The 15,115-nt window shown below is 55.3% G+C and overlaps 4 protein-coding genes across 8 annotated transcripts in view; 2 read left to right on the plus strand and 2 right to left on the minus strand.

Moving 5' to 3' along the window:
* The window catches only part of RPL13A (ribosomal protein L13a), a 7,085-nt gene extending 3,687 nt beyond the window's left edge, over nt 1-3,398 (plus strand). The window contains exons 7-8 of the mRNA XM_019551107.1: nt 76-198; nt 3,283-3,398. Of these exons, the coding sequence (XP_019406652.1) occupies nt 76-198; nt 3,283-3,369 (210 nt within the window). The 3' untranslated portion in view covers nt 3,370-3,398. The remainder of the gene's footprint in view (nt 1-75; nt 199-3,282) is intronic.
* The window catches only part of LOC109320799 (AP-2 complex subunit alpha-2), a 621,923-nt gene that overhangs the window by 473,645 nt on the left and 133,163 nt on the right, over nt 1-15,115 (plus strand). The window lies entirely within an intron of this gene.
* On the minus strand, nt 4,737-7,794 carry DHDH (dihydrodiol dehydrogenase). Its single transcript, XM_019551094.1, has 7 exons — nt 7,573-7,794; nt 7,187-7,298; nt 6,533-6,696; nt 5,686-5,938; nt 5,445-5,569; nt 5,159-5,309; nt 4,737-4,941 (listed from the first exon to the last, which is right to left on the minus strand). The coding sequence occupies exons 1-7, from the start codon at nt 7,723-7,725 to the stop codon at nt 4,829-4,831; spliced, it is 1,071 nt and encodes a 356-aa protein (XP_019406639.1). The 5' UTR covers nt 7,726-7,794; the 3' UTR covers nt 4,737-4,828.
* The window catches only part of TULP2 (tubby like protein 2), an 11,163-nt gene continuing 5,286 nt past the window's right edge, over nt 9,239-15,115 (minus strand). Inside the window, exons 7-13 of the mRNA XM_019551120.1 lie at nt 13,224-13,324; nt 12,363-12,551; nt 11,911-12,023; nt 11,705-11,819; nt 11,351-11,449; nt 10,702-10,873; nt 9,239-10,188 (exon numbers count right to left, since the gene is read on the minus strand). Coding sequence (XP_019406665.1) covers nt 10,055-10,188; nt 10,702-10,873; nt 11,351-11,449; nt 11,705-11,819; nt 11,911-12,023; nt 12,363-12,551; nt 13,224-13,324 — 923 coding nt within the window. The 3' untranslated portion in view covers nt 9,239-10,054. The remainder of the gene's footprint in view (nt 10,189-10,701; nt 10,874-11,350; nt 11,450-11,704; nt 11,820-11,910; nt 12,024-12,362; nt 12,552-13,223; nt 13,325-15,115) is intronic.

Here is a 15,115-nt window from a genome sequence, read left to right on the forward strand (position 1 = left end):
TGTGGGGGTGGGGTGGGGGGGTGGCATGGGAGCCAGGATGCCTGGGTTCTATCCTGGTCTCTTTTCCCCTTCCAGTTTGCTTACCTAGGACGCTTGGCCCATGAGGTTGGTTGGAAATACCAAGCCATCACCGCCACGTTGGAGGAGAAACGCAAGGAGAAAGCCAAGCTCCATTATAACAAAAAGAAGAAACTGATGGTGAGTGTTGCAAGTGGCTCTCCGGTCCCAGCCTCTGCCACTCAGCTGTGTATCTCTCTAAGCCACAGAAACTGCATCTCTTCCTCCTTAAGGAATGCTGCATCTCTGGCCTGTGATCTTATGCAAGGAATTTTAGCCAAAGAAGCTCAGTGTCTGTCTGGGAGCCTGTTTGCATCTACACTGCCCTACTGTCACTGCTGTATATGCTTACATCAAGGCAGATGATTTCACTCAAAGGAATTGAACACCTAGAGTCACTCTTTTTTTTCCCCTTGCAGTAAGCTGTGTCGCTCAGGGCTGAGGGTTGCTCAACACACACACGGCGTGACTGGCTTATACCAGCCTAAGGATTCAGCTGTGAACTCTGGCCCATCCACGGGGAACTGATTTATACTCCTCTATCAAAACCAGTGTAGCTGGGCCAAAGTTATGTGGGTTGGGGAGGAGGTTATGTGGGTTGGGGAGGAGGGGGTTAGACATCCCCATACTGCTGAGCACTAGTTGTGTGGACAAAACTCAGCTATAAGGTGCTTGTTACCCTACTATCTCTGAGGGATCATACCAGCTTTCCCAAAGAAATAGTCAGCCCCTCAGGGAAGCAAGGTGGAGGGAAGATGGGGGTACACAGCCCTTTCTTGTAAGCTAGGGATGTCAAACTCTTCCCTTGGCCTGGTCTAGACCCCAGGGCTTCAAAGTGGCGTAGGGATGGTGGGATCAGTGGTATTAGGGCAAGCAGAGCTATTGGGTTCTGTGACAGGCCACACTCCCCAACTTCTGGTAGCCCAGCAGGCTGGATGAAGAGACTCTAGACTGTATGTGTGACATCCTTGTTGTAAGCCTCAAGGAATAGGATGCCTTACTTGCTGGCTTGTCTAAGGGAACAGACATGTGATGCTCAACCATATAGTAATTTGATTTCTGTAACAAAAGTAGAGCAGACCTGGCTTTAAAGCTGTGCCTCATATAAAAATCATCAAGAAGTCAGGCTGGAAGGGACCTCCAAAGGTCATCTAGCCCAACCCCTTGCCTTAGGCAGGATCATCTTGAAGTTGCTGTGCTCTGGAGTGTGGCCTATGAGAGAGGAGAGGTTGCTATGTGCCAGTGTGCATGTTATACCAGGTACTGGCTGTGTGTCCAGTCCCTTTTAAATCAGGATATATACGGCCATCTAGTCTCTTCTTATGTCTTTAATATACCTGACTTATAGCCTATGCCCAGTGATTCCCAAAATCTGACAGATTGTTCACCAGCAATTTAAAGCTATATAACCTTAACACCAGCAAACTTTTGTCATATAAAGTAATTATAATATGTCGACGTGTACCACTGGTGGTACGTGTACTACAGACTGGGGGCTATCCACAGGGACAGAAATTTGCTGGTGGGATGAGCAGTGATATTAACTGCTGTTGTGGTAACTAACTAATACCACATCTGTTGGTTGCACCACCAAACTTCTGGCCCTGTGGGCTGGATATGGAACATGGGGCTGGTGTGTGGGGCCAGAAATCTGGCAGGGGGTTTTGGCCAGGAGATTGCCTTAACTCTGAAAGCTGATGCTAGTGGAGATGGGAAAGCAGCTGTTAGGACCCGCTGCCAACTCAAGCTGGGCCTCCCAGCCCATGGCCTGAAAAGGTCGCTGACCACTGCCCTAGACCAGGCTGGATCTGGCCTGCAGAGCTTTGTTGGCTCTGGGCCTGCAAACATGGTGCTTTGGGATGGGGGAGGGCTGCGTGCGTGCTCTGTTTGTGAGGAGAAAAGCTTGAGGCAGGGAGATTCCTAGCACCTGCCTACCTGTGCCCCAGGTGGAGAAGGCTACAGACAGCTGTCCCAAGTGATAGTTTGCTCTATAAACCAGCTTCCCCCTGCACCCCTCTAGTGGCCAACCCTGCAATACCACCTACTGCAGGCAGCCATCTTGAGACTGTTGCAGGTCTGCTCCTAACACCAGAGCTAAAGCTTAGGGTATGCAACCTGTGTAGTAGCAGTGAGGTCGGGCATGCTCCCTCTAAAGATCCCTCCCTGTTCTTCCGATCACTAAATCTTACACACCCTTCCTGTAAAAAAAAAAAAAAAAAAAAAACAAAAAAAACAACCTGTGATCAGATCAGAGCCCCACACACAAGGAAATCAGGCTGAAAGGAACCTCATGAAATTGCATCATCTCTGACTAAGCCATCCCAGCCATGTGTCTGTCCCATCTGCTCTTGAAGACTTCCAAGAGTAGAGATGCCACTGTTTCTCTAGGTAGCCTGTCCCAATGCTTGACCACCCTTAGAGTCAGAAAGATCCTCCAAATCTCCAACCTCAATTCCCCCTGCTGCAGTTTGAGGCTGTTTTTCCTTCTGAGGAGGAGGCCTGGATAAGGTACAGAGCCCAGCATGAGATCATAGTTATTGAGAAGTGAGGCTGGAAGGGACCTCCAGATGTCTGGTCCAACCCCCTGCCTGAGAATCATCTCTCTTCAGATTTAAACTATTCCATAAACATTTATAACCTGCTAGCAAAGCTATCATCACCCCTGACACAACACAAGACTTATACCCAAACCTGCCATGGGTAAAGCAGGGAGGCCATGGCAGCCAAGGTCCTTGTGCTGTGAAAAGTTTGTTAATGCTCAAGAGATCCCAGGTGAAGGCCACACTTCCTACTATAGAGGATGGCTAACCCCCACAATCTGTACCCATCTAAAGTAAAACTTCTTCCTGACCCCAGGTCTGGCAATTGGTCTGACCCTGAACAGGGGAATGGGAAGGAGGTTGGGGGCAACCCTCTAGCTAGGAACCTCCCAGTTTGCAGTCCCAGCAGAAGCATTGGCACAACAGAGTCCTAATCCCCAGCCTTGGCTGCACCCAACACCCAGTGCCTCTGAGGGAGGCTTAACAACACCCCCCACCCCCCGCCGTCAGACAGCAGAAAGCATGGGGAAATGAAATTCCCTCCCCGCCTGGTGTAGCAACCAGCAAAGTCCAGAAACACAGGAAATAAACATGGTAAAACATAGGCAGGGAGCAAAAAGCTATGCCTGAAAAACACCCCTAACATGTCTTTTTTTTTTTTCCCCCCCATTTTCCCTCCATGTAGAAACTCAGGAAGCAAGCAGAGAAGAATGTCGAAGGCAAGATTGCTAAGTACACAGATGTGCTAAAACAGTATGGTATCTTGATCTAAACCCTGGTCAATAAAACAAACCACCCTTCCTCTTCTGTCTTTTCCTTGAGTGGGCTGGGTATTGGACACCTCTGCACAGAGGTTGAACTCCAGAAGCTAAAAGCTGGGGCAGGATTCTAGATTGGTGGCGGGATCTCTGGGCTCTTTCATGGTGTGGATATCTTACCCAGTGGCATAGCTAACTGAGGGGTGGGGGCCATCACTGGCTTCTTTTGAAAACCAGGGTTGAATTGGATCAGGCCATCCAGGTGGCAGCCCCCAGAGTTGGCAGAACCCAAGAGTTCTGGGTCTGGGTGGTGTCCGTCCTCCCACGCCTATACCAAGCAGCGATTGGGAGGGGTACAGCATGTGGCCCACACTGTGTATGGCAAGGATGGAAGTAATAGAGTAGTGGGGCTGGAAAGGACCTCTGTAAGTCATTTAGTCCAACCTACTTCAGTGGCAGCATACTTGTGCCCTCTTCCCCCAGGACAGTGGCACGGGGCAAGTCTGTAGACTGGATCCCATGTGTCAGATCAGTCTTTAGGCTTGATCCAGGATGGGGATGGCCTTGTGTACCACTGGCTGGATTTAGCCCACAGGCCATAAGTTAAGTACCACTGACTTAGACTGGGGGTGGCCAGCCTGTAGTGCTTGTGTACCCTAAGTGGTGTTGGCAGTGGCTGTGTGACCTGAGCCCTGAGTGGGCAGGGGTGAGAGCTGGTGTCAGGCACGGCTGCCAAGAGGTGAGTTAATCTTTCCCTGCCCCGTGCCAGATTCAAGGCTGTGTCCTCACTTGGCTGGGGAATGGTCTGTTCTCAAGCCCCCACCTTCCACCTCCATCCCAGCACCTATGGGCACAGGCTGTTAAGTCTCTGTCAGGTGGTGATCAGAATAGTATGGGGTGGGGGACTTTATTTCTTGGTGTGCCTGCTAAAAGCAGTCACTGCTAGGTTAGATGCTTCTTTAGAATGGGTCAGGAAGCCCCCCCCCCCCGTCTCTGGGGAGGGGCTGGCTGTTGCCTGCAGCTAAGTGGCCCTATAGAGATGGGCGGAGAGGTAGGGTGGTCATTAGCAGTAGCAAGGGTCTGTAATACAGAGCTGGCCTCATGATCTTGGGAGTCTTCAGCACTGTGGGGTCGGGTGAGATGGTCTGAAGAAACCTAGGGCCACCTTGCCCCACCCCTAGTAGTGAGCAAACCAGGAGCTGGAAATAGGGATATGGGGGGAGGGGGCAAGCTGGTGTACACCCCTTGCTTAGATGGGGGGTGGGGAGGGCACTGCTGATCACTGATTGGGAGGGGCTGCTTTTTTGTGTGTGTGCTCCAGGGAAGAATCCAGGTATCCTGGCCCTCCCTCCCCTCACAGGGAGTCACGGGGACAGACAGCTTGGCTTTGCTAGGTTTATTTTATGGGTTGGGAAGTCTCCCCATCACATTCCAAAGGTCCCTGCCCCTCTTCCTCACCAGCCTGGGGTGATCTTAGTTGCACTGATCCTGGGTATACTTCACCCCTAGCTGCTTCCGTGCCTCATCCAGGATGGAGGCCACCAGCTCACTGTCGGCCAGGGACATGATAGGGCTCTCCTTCAGGCCTGGGGGAGGAGAGGGAAGAGTTGTGCTGGGAGTTGCTGTGAGAATAGCAAGCTGTGCTCCAACAGCAGAGGGGAGAACCCCAGGTGTCCTGGCTCCCTACTCTAACCCACTAATTAGACCCGAGGACCCCCCCAGACTTGGAATAGAACCCAGGTCTCCTCCACTCTATTTCCCTATCCCAGCTGGGGCAGAACTCGGGTGTCCATGGCCCCTCACCTTGCAGTAAGCACTCGCGTACATGTTGGGCCTCATAGCGCAGTCCTGTGCCCCTTTCGAAGTTGAGGGGCTGGGAGGGGGGTGGCAAGGGGCACTCCCAGCGCTCCCCATTGAACAGCATGGCCGTAGGCTTCGACATGTAGTCAGGGATCTGAGCAGGATGCAATGTGGAGGGAAGGAGGCATTAAAGGGAGGCTTCCCCCTGAGTGATACAGCCGCTCTGAGCTGGAGAGAACCCAGTCCTGGCTTCCTACTACAGTCCTTGCCCCAGGGGGACGGGGCGTACCTCAATAAGGCCCTGGGTGCCTGCTATGGTTGCCTGGTTGGGCAGATTCACCACAAAGGAGCATGTGAGCACAGCCTGGCGCTTCCTGGAGTAGTTCAGGATGATAGAGGTGGTTTCATCCACGCCTGCAAAGGGGAGGGGGCAGCTGTGATGCAGGGCAGCGGGGAGGACCCTGCCAGTGTCCCTTACTCCTGATCTACCGTCCCCAGTCCTTCCAGTTCCCCCCTCCCTGGCCATTTACCTGTCTCATGTAGGAAGCCTGAGGCCAGGATGCTCTGGGGCTTCTCTCCACCAAAGACCATGCAGGCAAACTGGACACAGTAGCAGCCTAGGTCAAGCAGGGCACCACCACCCAGGTCCTTCTCCACCAGCCGTGGCACATTGCTCATGTGGAAGGCCACTGCTGCCCGTACCACCTTCACCTGCCCCAGAGCCCCCTGGGCCAGCAGTGTCTGGATCCGCCCCGACACTGGGAAGAACCGCGTCCAGAAAGCCTGTGGACAGTGGGAGCAGAAGAGGGGTGCTGTGCTGTGGGGTGTGGTTCTGGGACATGCTGTGGGGGGTGGGACCTAGGGGGCACTGTTCTGTGGGGGGGCACTAGAAGGTGCTGCATTATGGGGTGGGTGTGCTGTGCTGTGGAGAATGGGGGTTGCTGTGGGAACTGCTGTAGGGCTGGGGGCAGTGGAGGGTGTGTGGCTTTGGGGGATGCTGTGCTGTGGGGGCGCTAAGAGGGCAGCAACTGTGGGGGGGCACTAGAAAGTGTGTTATGGGGTGGGTGCACTGTGCTATGGGGAGTGGGGCATCCTGGGGGTACTGTCTGTGGGGCTGGTGGCAGCTCTGGGTGATGCTGTGCTGGGGGGACACTAGGGAGGCACCATGCCTTTGGGAGGGCACTAGTAGGTGCCACATCATGGGGTGGGTCTGCTGTGTTGGGGTCATGGGGGACCCTGGGGGCACTGTGTTGTAGGGTTGGGGGTAGTGGGGGTCACCAGGATGGGGGCTCTTGGGCCCCCCTGGTAGTAGTGGGACTGGGGCAGGCAGGTCCAGAGGGGGACAGGAAGGAAAAGTGGGGTCCAGGTGGGTCTCACCTCCATGAGGAAGACGTTGCTGGCCCGCGCCTCTTGCACCAGCTCTTGCACCTCTGCTGCATTCATACCCATGGGCTTCTCCAGCAGCACGGGCTTGCCAGCCCTCAGGAACAGCCGCCCCACGGGCAGGTGCTGTGGGTTGATCACCCCCACGTACACCACGTCTGCAATAGTGCCAAGCTGGGACCCAAGCATCTGCGCTCCCCCTGCCTTGACCCCCCCCATCAGAACTAGGATGGGAACCCAGGAGTCCAGGCTGTACCCCCTGCTGCACCCCATCGGACCCTGCCCCCTCCCACAGTAGGCAAAGAACCCAGGAATCCTAGCTCCACCCCCACCCCTACCCCCCACTTATGCCACCAGCTGCCACTCCCCTCCCAGAGCTGGAGGAGACCCCAGGCATCCAGGCCCCACACTTGTCCTGACCCACCAGATCCTCCTTCCTCCCCCCACCCCTAGCACTAGGAGAGAACCTGGGAGTCGTCTCCACCCCCACCCACTTTGACCCACCAGCCTCCACCCCCCTCCCAGAGCTGGGGGAGAACCTGGGCATCCAAGTACCGCTTTACGTTCTAGGGCCGTTGACCCCCAGCCCTCCCCGCATCCAGTCTGACCCAGCACTGGCTGTGCCACCCCCGGGTGCCTGGTACTTGCCTATGTCGGGGTCCTTGGCCAGCTCCTCATAGCTGCTGTAGGCACGGGGGATCCCATTTTTCCGGGCATATTCCTGGGCATGGGCGAGTTCACGGGAGGCAATGGCCAGCACCTGAGGTGGGGGTGGGGGTGAGATGGACCCCAGTGCAGAGAGAGAAATCCCCCTGCTTCAAAAGTAGAGGACCCAGGCATCCTAAATCCCACACCCTGAATCCTGACACCCCTCCTAGAGCTGGGGATGCAAGCTGGGCTCTGTGCCCCTCATTTCTAGCCCCACGCCCCCTGCAGACCCCACTCCTCTCCCAGAACCAGGAAAGGACCCAGAAGTCCTGGCTCCTAGCTCCCCCCTCCCCCCCACCACATCCCTCCCCCCACCTGGGTCCCACCGTGTGCTCCTGGGCTGAGAGGGTCTTCAGAGCAATGATAAAGTCGTGGCTGATCTTGCCAGCCGAGCAGATGCCCCAGCGCGTGGGCCCGGCCCAGGGGGGCATAGGCTGGGGGACACTGTGGCAGGGCTCGGTGCTGCGTCCAGGATGCATGTCTGATCTGGTGCACAGGGGGCGGGGCCCTGCTGGGTGCTGCCACAATGCCTGGGGCAAAGCGTGGTACACGCCCCGTCACGCGGTGATGGTATCATGGGGTGTGGGGCCTGCCTCCACCACAGGGCAGGGTGCGAGGGAGTCCAGGTCCTCCCTGGTGGCTGGGGCATGGGGGTTGTGTCTCCCTCTTAGGGCAGGCGCTGATCACGGTGGGGGGAGATTGGTGGGGGTGGATAGCAGATGGGGTTGGGGATCAGTGCCCACTGCGGGGAGGCAGGCAGAGGGATGAGGTGGGGGCATCACCCCCTAGGTGCCTCCTATTGGGGTTAACTTCCTCTTCCCCTACCCCTGCATCCCCACTCCCCAGCCCCCTGCCCTCCTCCTCTCTCCGTTTCTCTCCCTTTCTCTTCCCTTCCCTCTCTCCAGTCCACCTCCCCTTCTCTGTCTCTTCTCATCCCACTTTCCCAGCAATGCCCCCACATCCAGTGCCTGGTGGGACCCAGAGCTCCCCCTTCCTTCCCACTCTCTGCTGCTTTCTTCCCTCCAAGCCCTTTCCCACACTCTTTTTCCAGCCTTCTCCCCAGCAAGATCAGAGAGGGGAAAGGGGAGGGTCTGTGCTACTTTCAAGCCCCTTGCCCCCCACCCCAACACCAGGCTGAGGCCAAGCCTCCCTGGGAGTTTTGAAGCCTGAGGAGACCAGATGGGTCCTGGGGGAGGGGCGGGGGGCGGTGGTCATGTTCGGGCCAAGTAAGCCCAGCTCCTCTGACATTTGGGGGGTCCCTGTAGTGCAGGAAGTAGGGCCAGTGCTGGACACCCCCTCATCTGCCCCCCATACTGGTTTAGCCTGTTAGGGGGTCTCCCCCACTTTTCTTGGGTGTCCTGTTCCTAGACCACCCTCAAAGACTGGTTCTGGTTGTGAGCCCCTGCAAGTCCTTCAAGCGTCTTGGCTGAGGGGTGAAGATGTATGTCGGGGTGTTATGCAGGGCAGCTCTTGCCAAGTGTCGGGAAGCTTGTATTTACCCCTTAGGTGAGACTTGGAGTTGCCCCTAGGCAGGCTAGGCAGATCCCCAGTGACCAGCCCCCGGCGTAGGGGGAAACACTAGGGCCATGGAGTGATTGGGTCTGGGGGGTCATGGGTTGGAGGGACAGGTGACAGTGGCATGGGGTACCTGAAGGGGTGTGATTTGGGGGCTCTTTGTAGGGGGTCACAGATGGTGGGTGGTGTGTGTTGGGGGACAGTGGGGTTGGGGGAATGCTTGACTGGGGAGCATCGAGGGGGGAAGGGGGCTGGAGGCATGAAGCCACTGTACGGGGTGACTGGGGACAAGAGTGAAGGTGATGGGGGTGGTGGGCTGGGGTGATGAGTCAGTGTGGGGGGATCACAAGGGGGTGGCAGATGTGAGGTCACAGGATATCACCACTACGCTACCCCCTGCCTTCCAGCATGCCCCACCCTTGCGATCCCCAAGGCAGGTGTCATCCCCCTCTCCCACTGCCCAAATCCCTGGGGTTGCTGATCCAAGATGGAAGCTATTTAACCCTTTTTCTGCCAAGAGAGGGCTCAGAATTTTGTTGCCCCTCCCCCAACCCAGGTTCTCCTTAATGTATGTAGGGGGCAGGGTGACACTGCAATATCACCCAAAATGTCTAGCCCCCTCCCCTCCCTCAGTGTCATCCTTGTCCTTTCCAGGTAGATTTTATTTCACTCAAGAGCCTGCTACAATCCCAGGGGTTCTCTGTAGTCCGTGGGTAGGGCCCCCCAACCTATATGGCCCCTACTTTGGAGGGGGAAAGGGAAACTGAGTCAATCAGAATGGTAACTGTTGTCATGGCAATGGTATCCACATCTTCAGCAGAGATGAGTGAGACATTTTGGTGGTGGTGGAGGGGAGAGGCCGAGAGGCAATGCCATTGGCCCAAAGAGAGTCGGATGTCAAATGGGGGAGACCAGGGCAAAGATCAGAGTCGAGTTTGAGAAGCAGGATCAACAGTCAAGGGGGATGAGGTCAGAGGTCATACTGAGAAGGGACTATGGGAAGAGATGTGAGGTCACATGATTAGCTGGTGAGAAAAGTCAGAGCTCAGTGGTGATGCAGAATGACCGGTTAAGGCTGGACGAGAGGTCAGAACTGAAGTGAGGCTAGAGGTTAAAGATGACCTGAGAAGTCCAAGAGGTCACTGTTGGGAGAGAGCTCTGAGGTCAAAGGTGACCTGGGAGGTCCAAGTCACAGTTGGGGGAGAGGTCAGAGGTCAAGGGTAAACTGGCTCATGGTGAGAGTCAGGGGTCAAGATTGGTGGAGGCCTGAGGTTGGAGGTCAGCGGCAACCCCCTAGTCACAGGCAAGCTTCCCATCGAAGCTGGACAGGCAGATGGCGAAGGCCTGCAGGGCGCAGAGTGGGAAGCAGTAGTCCATGGTGAAGACGTCAGGAGCCACCCGCCCAAACTGCAGCACGATATACTCAGCTGGGGGGAGATGGGGGTCAACATGGGGGTGCTGCTCACCCCAATCCTCCCCAGCACCCCAGTCCACCCAGCATTCCACATTCCTGGTACCCCCTGAATCTACCGCAGGGATATGATATTCCCTAGCACCCCCCAATCCATCCCAAAAGCCCCACTATATTCCTGGGACCCCCATATCCTTGGCACCTCCCAAGCCCATCAAAGTACTTCCCAATCCACCCCCAGCCCCCACATATCCTGGGCCCTCCCCAACTCTGCCTGGAACCTCCAATCCATCCCAGCATGCTCTGACTGCTCCTGGCACCACCCAAACTACACCACAGTGGAGGGGATCGGGTGTTAGCAGGAGGCACCAGTCACCCTGATATCCCTTGGTACCCTCTGGACCCACCAAGTAACCCTGACCTACAGTTACCTGGAAGGGGGGGCAGAAAGGCCAGACTGGCAATGCCGCCTTCCTCCCCCTCTGACCCCATCCCTGGTCCCTGGAAGCCCTACAATACACACACTCACAGTCGTGGTCAGGCACAATCTGGAAGTTCTTGACGGAGGCCTGGGTGACGCGGCCGTGGAAGTTGAGCACGTAGGACTGGGTCTCTGCATTCCAGGCTGGCACCTTGTTCTGGAGAACCAGCAGGTTCTGCAGGTTCCGGTTCTGGTACCGGCTCAGCAGCGTCTCGTGTTCCTGCCCCAGGGGAGAGGCTGTCATGTGGCGACCAGAGGGGAAGTATGGGGGTCATGTGGAAGTAGGCTCAGGGACGGGGAACTTTCCCACTGCTGCTACTGTCTCTGGCTGAGCCCTGCTGGAGCAGAGCTTGAGTGGCTCTGGAGTTCCCTGTCATCCCTGGGAGAGCCAGCAGCAGTAGTGGGTGGGGGAGTGGAGGTGCCACTAAGCATGGAGGGGACAATTCTTACCTGATTCAGGGACTTAAAATAAGTCCTTGGGTTGCTGCTCCCACAGCATGAACTGCCTAGCCTCAGACGGTTGGGAGTAGGGGATGCAGCCACCCCCAGAACTCCAGCCAGGACTCTCTTTACAAAAGATCTGCCCATGCCTACACCTAAAGGGACACCCCGTGCTGTGCCCCACAGCCAGGGGCAGCTCAATGCTGTGAGCTTCCCTACAGCAGTGCCAAAAGACAGGGTTCACTGTCACACTCACGTTTTTGGGCTGGATGCTGATCCTCTCGTTGTCCGTGTCCATGCCTGGAATTATCACTGTCATCCTCCGGGGACCCCTGAACCCCAAAACATTGGTCTCCTGATGTGGGAAGCAGGCATGTGGGGGGGGGAGGGAAGGGAGAGAGAGCATGTATGAGAGTACATTAACCCTTTGTTTCCAAGGCCAAACCCACCTCTGCATAGCTGGAGTGCCTGTTGCTGTGAGCTTCCCCACAGCAGTGCCTTCAGCTGGTGATTCCCCCCAGTGCTGCAAGCCCCCCTCAACAATGCCCCAATCTGGGGACCCCCCCAGAGCTGCAAGCTTCCCTTCAACAGTGCCCTTTCTCTTCCTCACATAGCAAATAGCTCCCAGCTCCTGGCGTATCTGCGCCGTTTCGGGGATGAAGGGCTTCTTGTCAGGATTGATGCCATTATCGAACACTGTGAACCGTGTGCCCAGCACGTTGGATCTACAGCCATAAGATATGGGGCTGGTGAACCAGGGGTGGCAGCCAATTCTGGGAGGGAATGGGGAGGGTGGGGAGAGCATGGAGGCCTCACCTGACCTTGCCGATGAAGCTGTCCCCATTGCGGGACAGGTCGATGGGGTCAAGGGATATGAGGTAATTGGAGGTTTTGCTCTTCTTCCTCTTTCTCCCAGCCATCAGGAACAGCTGTAGGAGTGTGTGTGTGTGGGGTGGGGGCAGGCAAGATGAGAAGGGGTGAGGCCCTCCCAGATGCCTTTCTGCCACTGGACCCCCACCAGCCAGCCTCCCCCACACCACTGCCAGGACTTCTATAGGACCCCCCAACACTGCAGGGACTTCTTTGAACTGCCCCCCCTTGCTGACTGGACTTCCTGTTGAGCTCCTTTATCCATCCCTCAAAATCCCCTTCCTCACTCCCTGTCCCCTACTGCTGGGGCCCTCCCTTAGCCCCAACCAAGCTGTGCTCATGGCCAGGTGAGGGGTCCCCTCCTTCACTGTGCAGCCTCTACGCCCCCATCCCTGTACCTTCTTGCCATCCTCACGCTCAAGGTGCAGGTAGTAGAAGGGGAAGACACCTCTGTCGATGCCTTTGCGGTCCCGCGTGATGCGGCACCGCACCGTGAGCCCCTGGGGTGCAGGGTGCAGCACAAACTCTGCCACATCATCCACTTGCAGTGGGGGCGGGGGGGTCCCCGCTTCATCCTCTGTCAGCTGCTGGGAGAGCCGGGGGGAGGGAGGCACAGGTGTGAAGCACCAGGAAGAGATTTGCACAAGAGGGTGGGCTGTGTGAGAGGTTGGCGCCCATGCGAGGGGCGTGAGATAGGCACTTGGACTGGTGCAAAAAGGGGCACAGGAGCAGGCAAGAGGCTGGCACTTGTGAATAATGCTGGATGGTAGTGCCAAGGACATGTGAGGGAGATGGGCTGTGGGCAAAGGGGCACACGTACAAGCAAGAGGTTGGAGTGTGCAAAGGAGGTAGTTGCGTGCGAATTAGGTGCTTCCATCAGGGGTGTGCTGGTGCAAAGGATTAGGGACCCATGAGCGGGACAGCTATGCAAGAGGGGGTTATTCCCGTGCATGGCGTGAGAAGAGCATTTCTGCCAAACGACTGTAGGGGGGAAGGTGTTTCATACATAGAGACATGTCTCAGTGCGAGGGGTCAAGTGCAAGAGAGGTAGTTGTGCAAGATGCGAGTACTATTGGTCGGGGGGGTACAGACATGAGAAGGGCCTTTCTGTTGACTGGGGGATGCAGATAAGGCCTCGTGCAAAGGGACAAGGCATGCAACACACAGGTGTACTTGTGCAAGCCTCGTGCATGCACAAGGGAGCCCCTCATGTGAGAGCTGTGTGAAAGGGGCACGCCAGGGCCACCTGTCAGGCTTACAGTGGGGGAGTCGGTATCATCCGCAGGGCACAGGACCCGGGAAAGGAAGTCTTCCTCCTCATCATCATCACTCAGGCTCTGTTGGCGGTTGGTGAGAGACCCTGGGGGAAGGGGCAGAGATGAGGGAGTGTTAGTGGCTATCATACATAGGTTGAGCTCTCACATGCCAGGCGGGGGGTATAACAGGGCTCTCATTTGCTAATGAGTTCACGTGGGCTGTGTTGCCTCTTGGTTGGTGCCCAGTGCCAGTGCCTTGTACTCGCACCCTTAATTAGGCCATTGAAAGGTATTGCACTCGCAGGACTTCTTGCACGCTTGTGAGCCTATGCCCAAAATGCACTCTTACACCATGAGTCTTGTGAATGTGAGCTCTTTCCAGCTCAGTGCATTTGTGCCCTACAGTCTGTGGGTCTCATGCAAACTCTTGTAGACCCATGGAGGCTTGCACACTGCAAGCCCTTGAACACTAGTAAGACTTATGCATACAGTGAGCTGTCATGCCCAGAGGGTGTCACACATCCCTGGCACACTCATGTATCACACCCCTGCCCAGGGTCCTCCAACTAAAGTCCCGGAATCCTTTGCTCTGAGCCAAATTACAGACCCTGTCTGCAGAGAGGGGCCCATGTACCCCTCCCACCTTTGCCCCCTTAGGGGTGGATCCAGGGGGGATGCAGTGATGCAGTTGCACCCTGCTTCAATTCTTGCCCCACCCAAACTTTAAAACCAACTGCCTGGGAGGGGAAGTGCATTTCTTTTCAGGCAGCACTAAGGGCATCAATTGACTTCATGGTTCATTATCATCTCCCTGATTTCTGCTAGTCTCGCCACTCCACAGGTGTTACCACCCCTCTTTTCTTTTTAATGGTCTTTATGTTCCACTAGTGTATCCATTCTTTCTTCTGCAATATTAATGCCTGTTCACCATTCCTAGTAATATCTCTCCCTGCAGATTGTTTTTTTTAGCTCTAGCTAAAAACCTTAGCTCAGGTGCGGTTGTATTAATTTGTGTGTGGAAATGGCTGGCAGTGAAACATTGAAGGTGTTGTCAAGATGCTCAGGAAGGCTAGATTTTGTTTTATGAATGCATGTTCAGACAAGAGACTTGCATTTAACTCTAATGACTACAGGACTCATGACCCAATGTCTTTGGACTACTGACTATTTTTTGCCTAGTTTTGTTGTGTTTTCTTAACTTGAGATAGAATCTAGCAAATCCATGCACATTCCAGTTGTTATATTTGTTTTTGCTTTGACTTTAAACTGAATAATATAGTGCTGGCCTCCTTGCATATTCACAGGATGATAAAGAAGTAGGGCTGGAAGGGACCAACCCTCTGTCTGAGGCAGGATCATTTCTATCCAAACCATCCTATACAAACACATTTTCTAACCTCTTAGTAAAAGTACTGTCAACCCTGACACAAGACAAGACATCACACTTGAACTTGCCACAGGTAAAGCAGGAGGATCATGGCAGCCAACATCTTGCTGCTGTAAAGGGTTGTTAATATATGGTCAAGATATCCCAGGTAGAGGCCGTGCCCCTGCTACAGAGGAAGGCAAAAACCCCACAGTCTGCACCAGTCTGACCAGGGAGTAAAATTCCTTTCTGACCCCAGATACAGCGATTGGTCTGACCCTGAGTGGAAGGGCAAGACCTTCTAGCCAGAAACCTCTGGGTTTAAGTCCCAGCGGGACTTAAACCAGCAGCCCAGGTCAGTCCCAATCCTCAGCTTTGGCTGCAGCCAACACCCAATGGCTCTAAGAAAGGATTAAAAACACCCTGATACTGTAGTGCAAAGGCAGGGAGGGAAGGAGGCAACCAGCAAAGCTCAGAACCCTGAGAAAGCCCTATAACACAGGGGTTTTCAACCTTTTTTGGTTAGTGT

Source organism: Crocodylus porosus, unplaced genomic scaffold (assembly GCF_001723895.1).
Source record: "Crocodylus porosus isolate Cpor-Errol unplaced genomic scaffold, CroPor_comp1, whole genome shotgun sequence".
Taxonomy (NCBI): Eukaryota; Metazoa; Chordata; order Crocodylia; family Crocodylidae; genus Crocodylus; species Crocodylus porosus.

What these genes read in the sequence shown, in the direction of transcription:
- DHDH (XM_019551094.1), bottom strand. Translation starts at nt 7,725, where the DNA reads ATGCATCCTGGACGCAGCACCGAGCCCTGCCACAGTGTCCCCCAGCCT. An exon ending in GCAACGTCTTCCTCATGGAG is followed by an intron (nt 5,939 to 6,532) that starts GTGAGACCCACC and finishes CACTGTCCACAG; the next exon opens with GCTTTCTGGACGCGGTTCTT. An exon ending in GCACCCAGGGCCTTATTGAG is followed by an intron (nt 5,310 to 5,444) that starts GTACGCCCCGTC and finishes CATCCTGCTCAG; the next exon opens with ATCCCTGACTACATGTCGAA.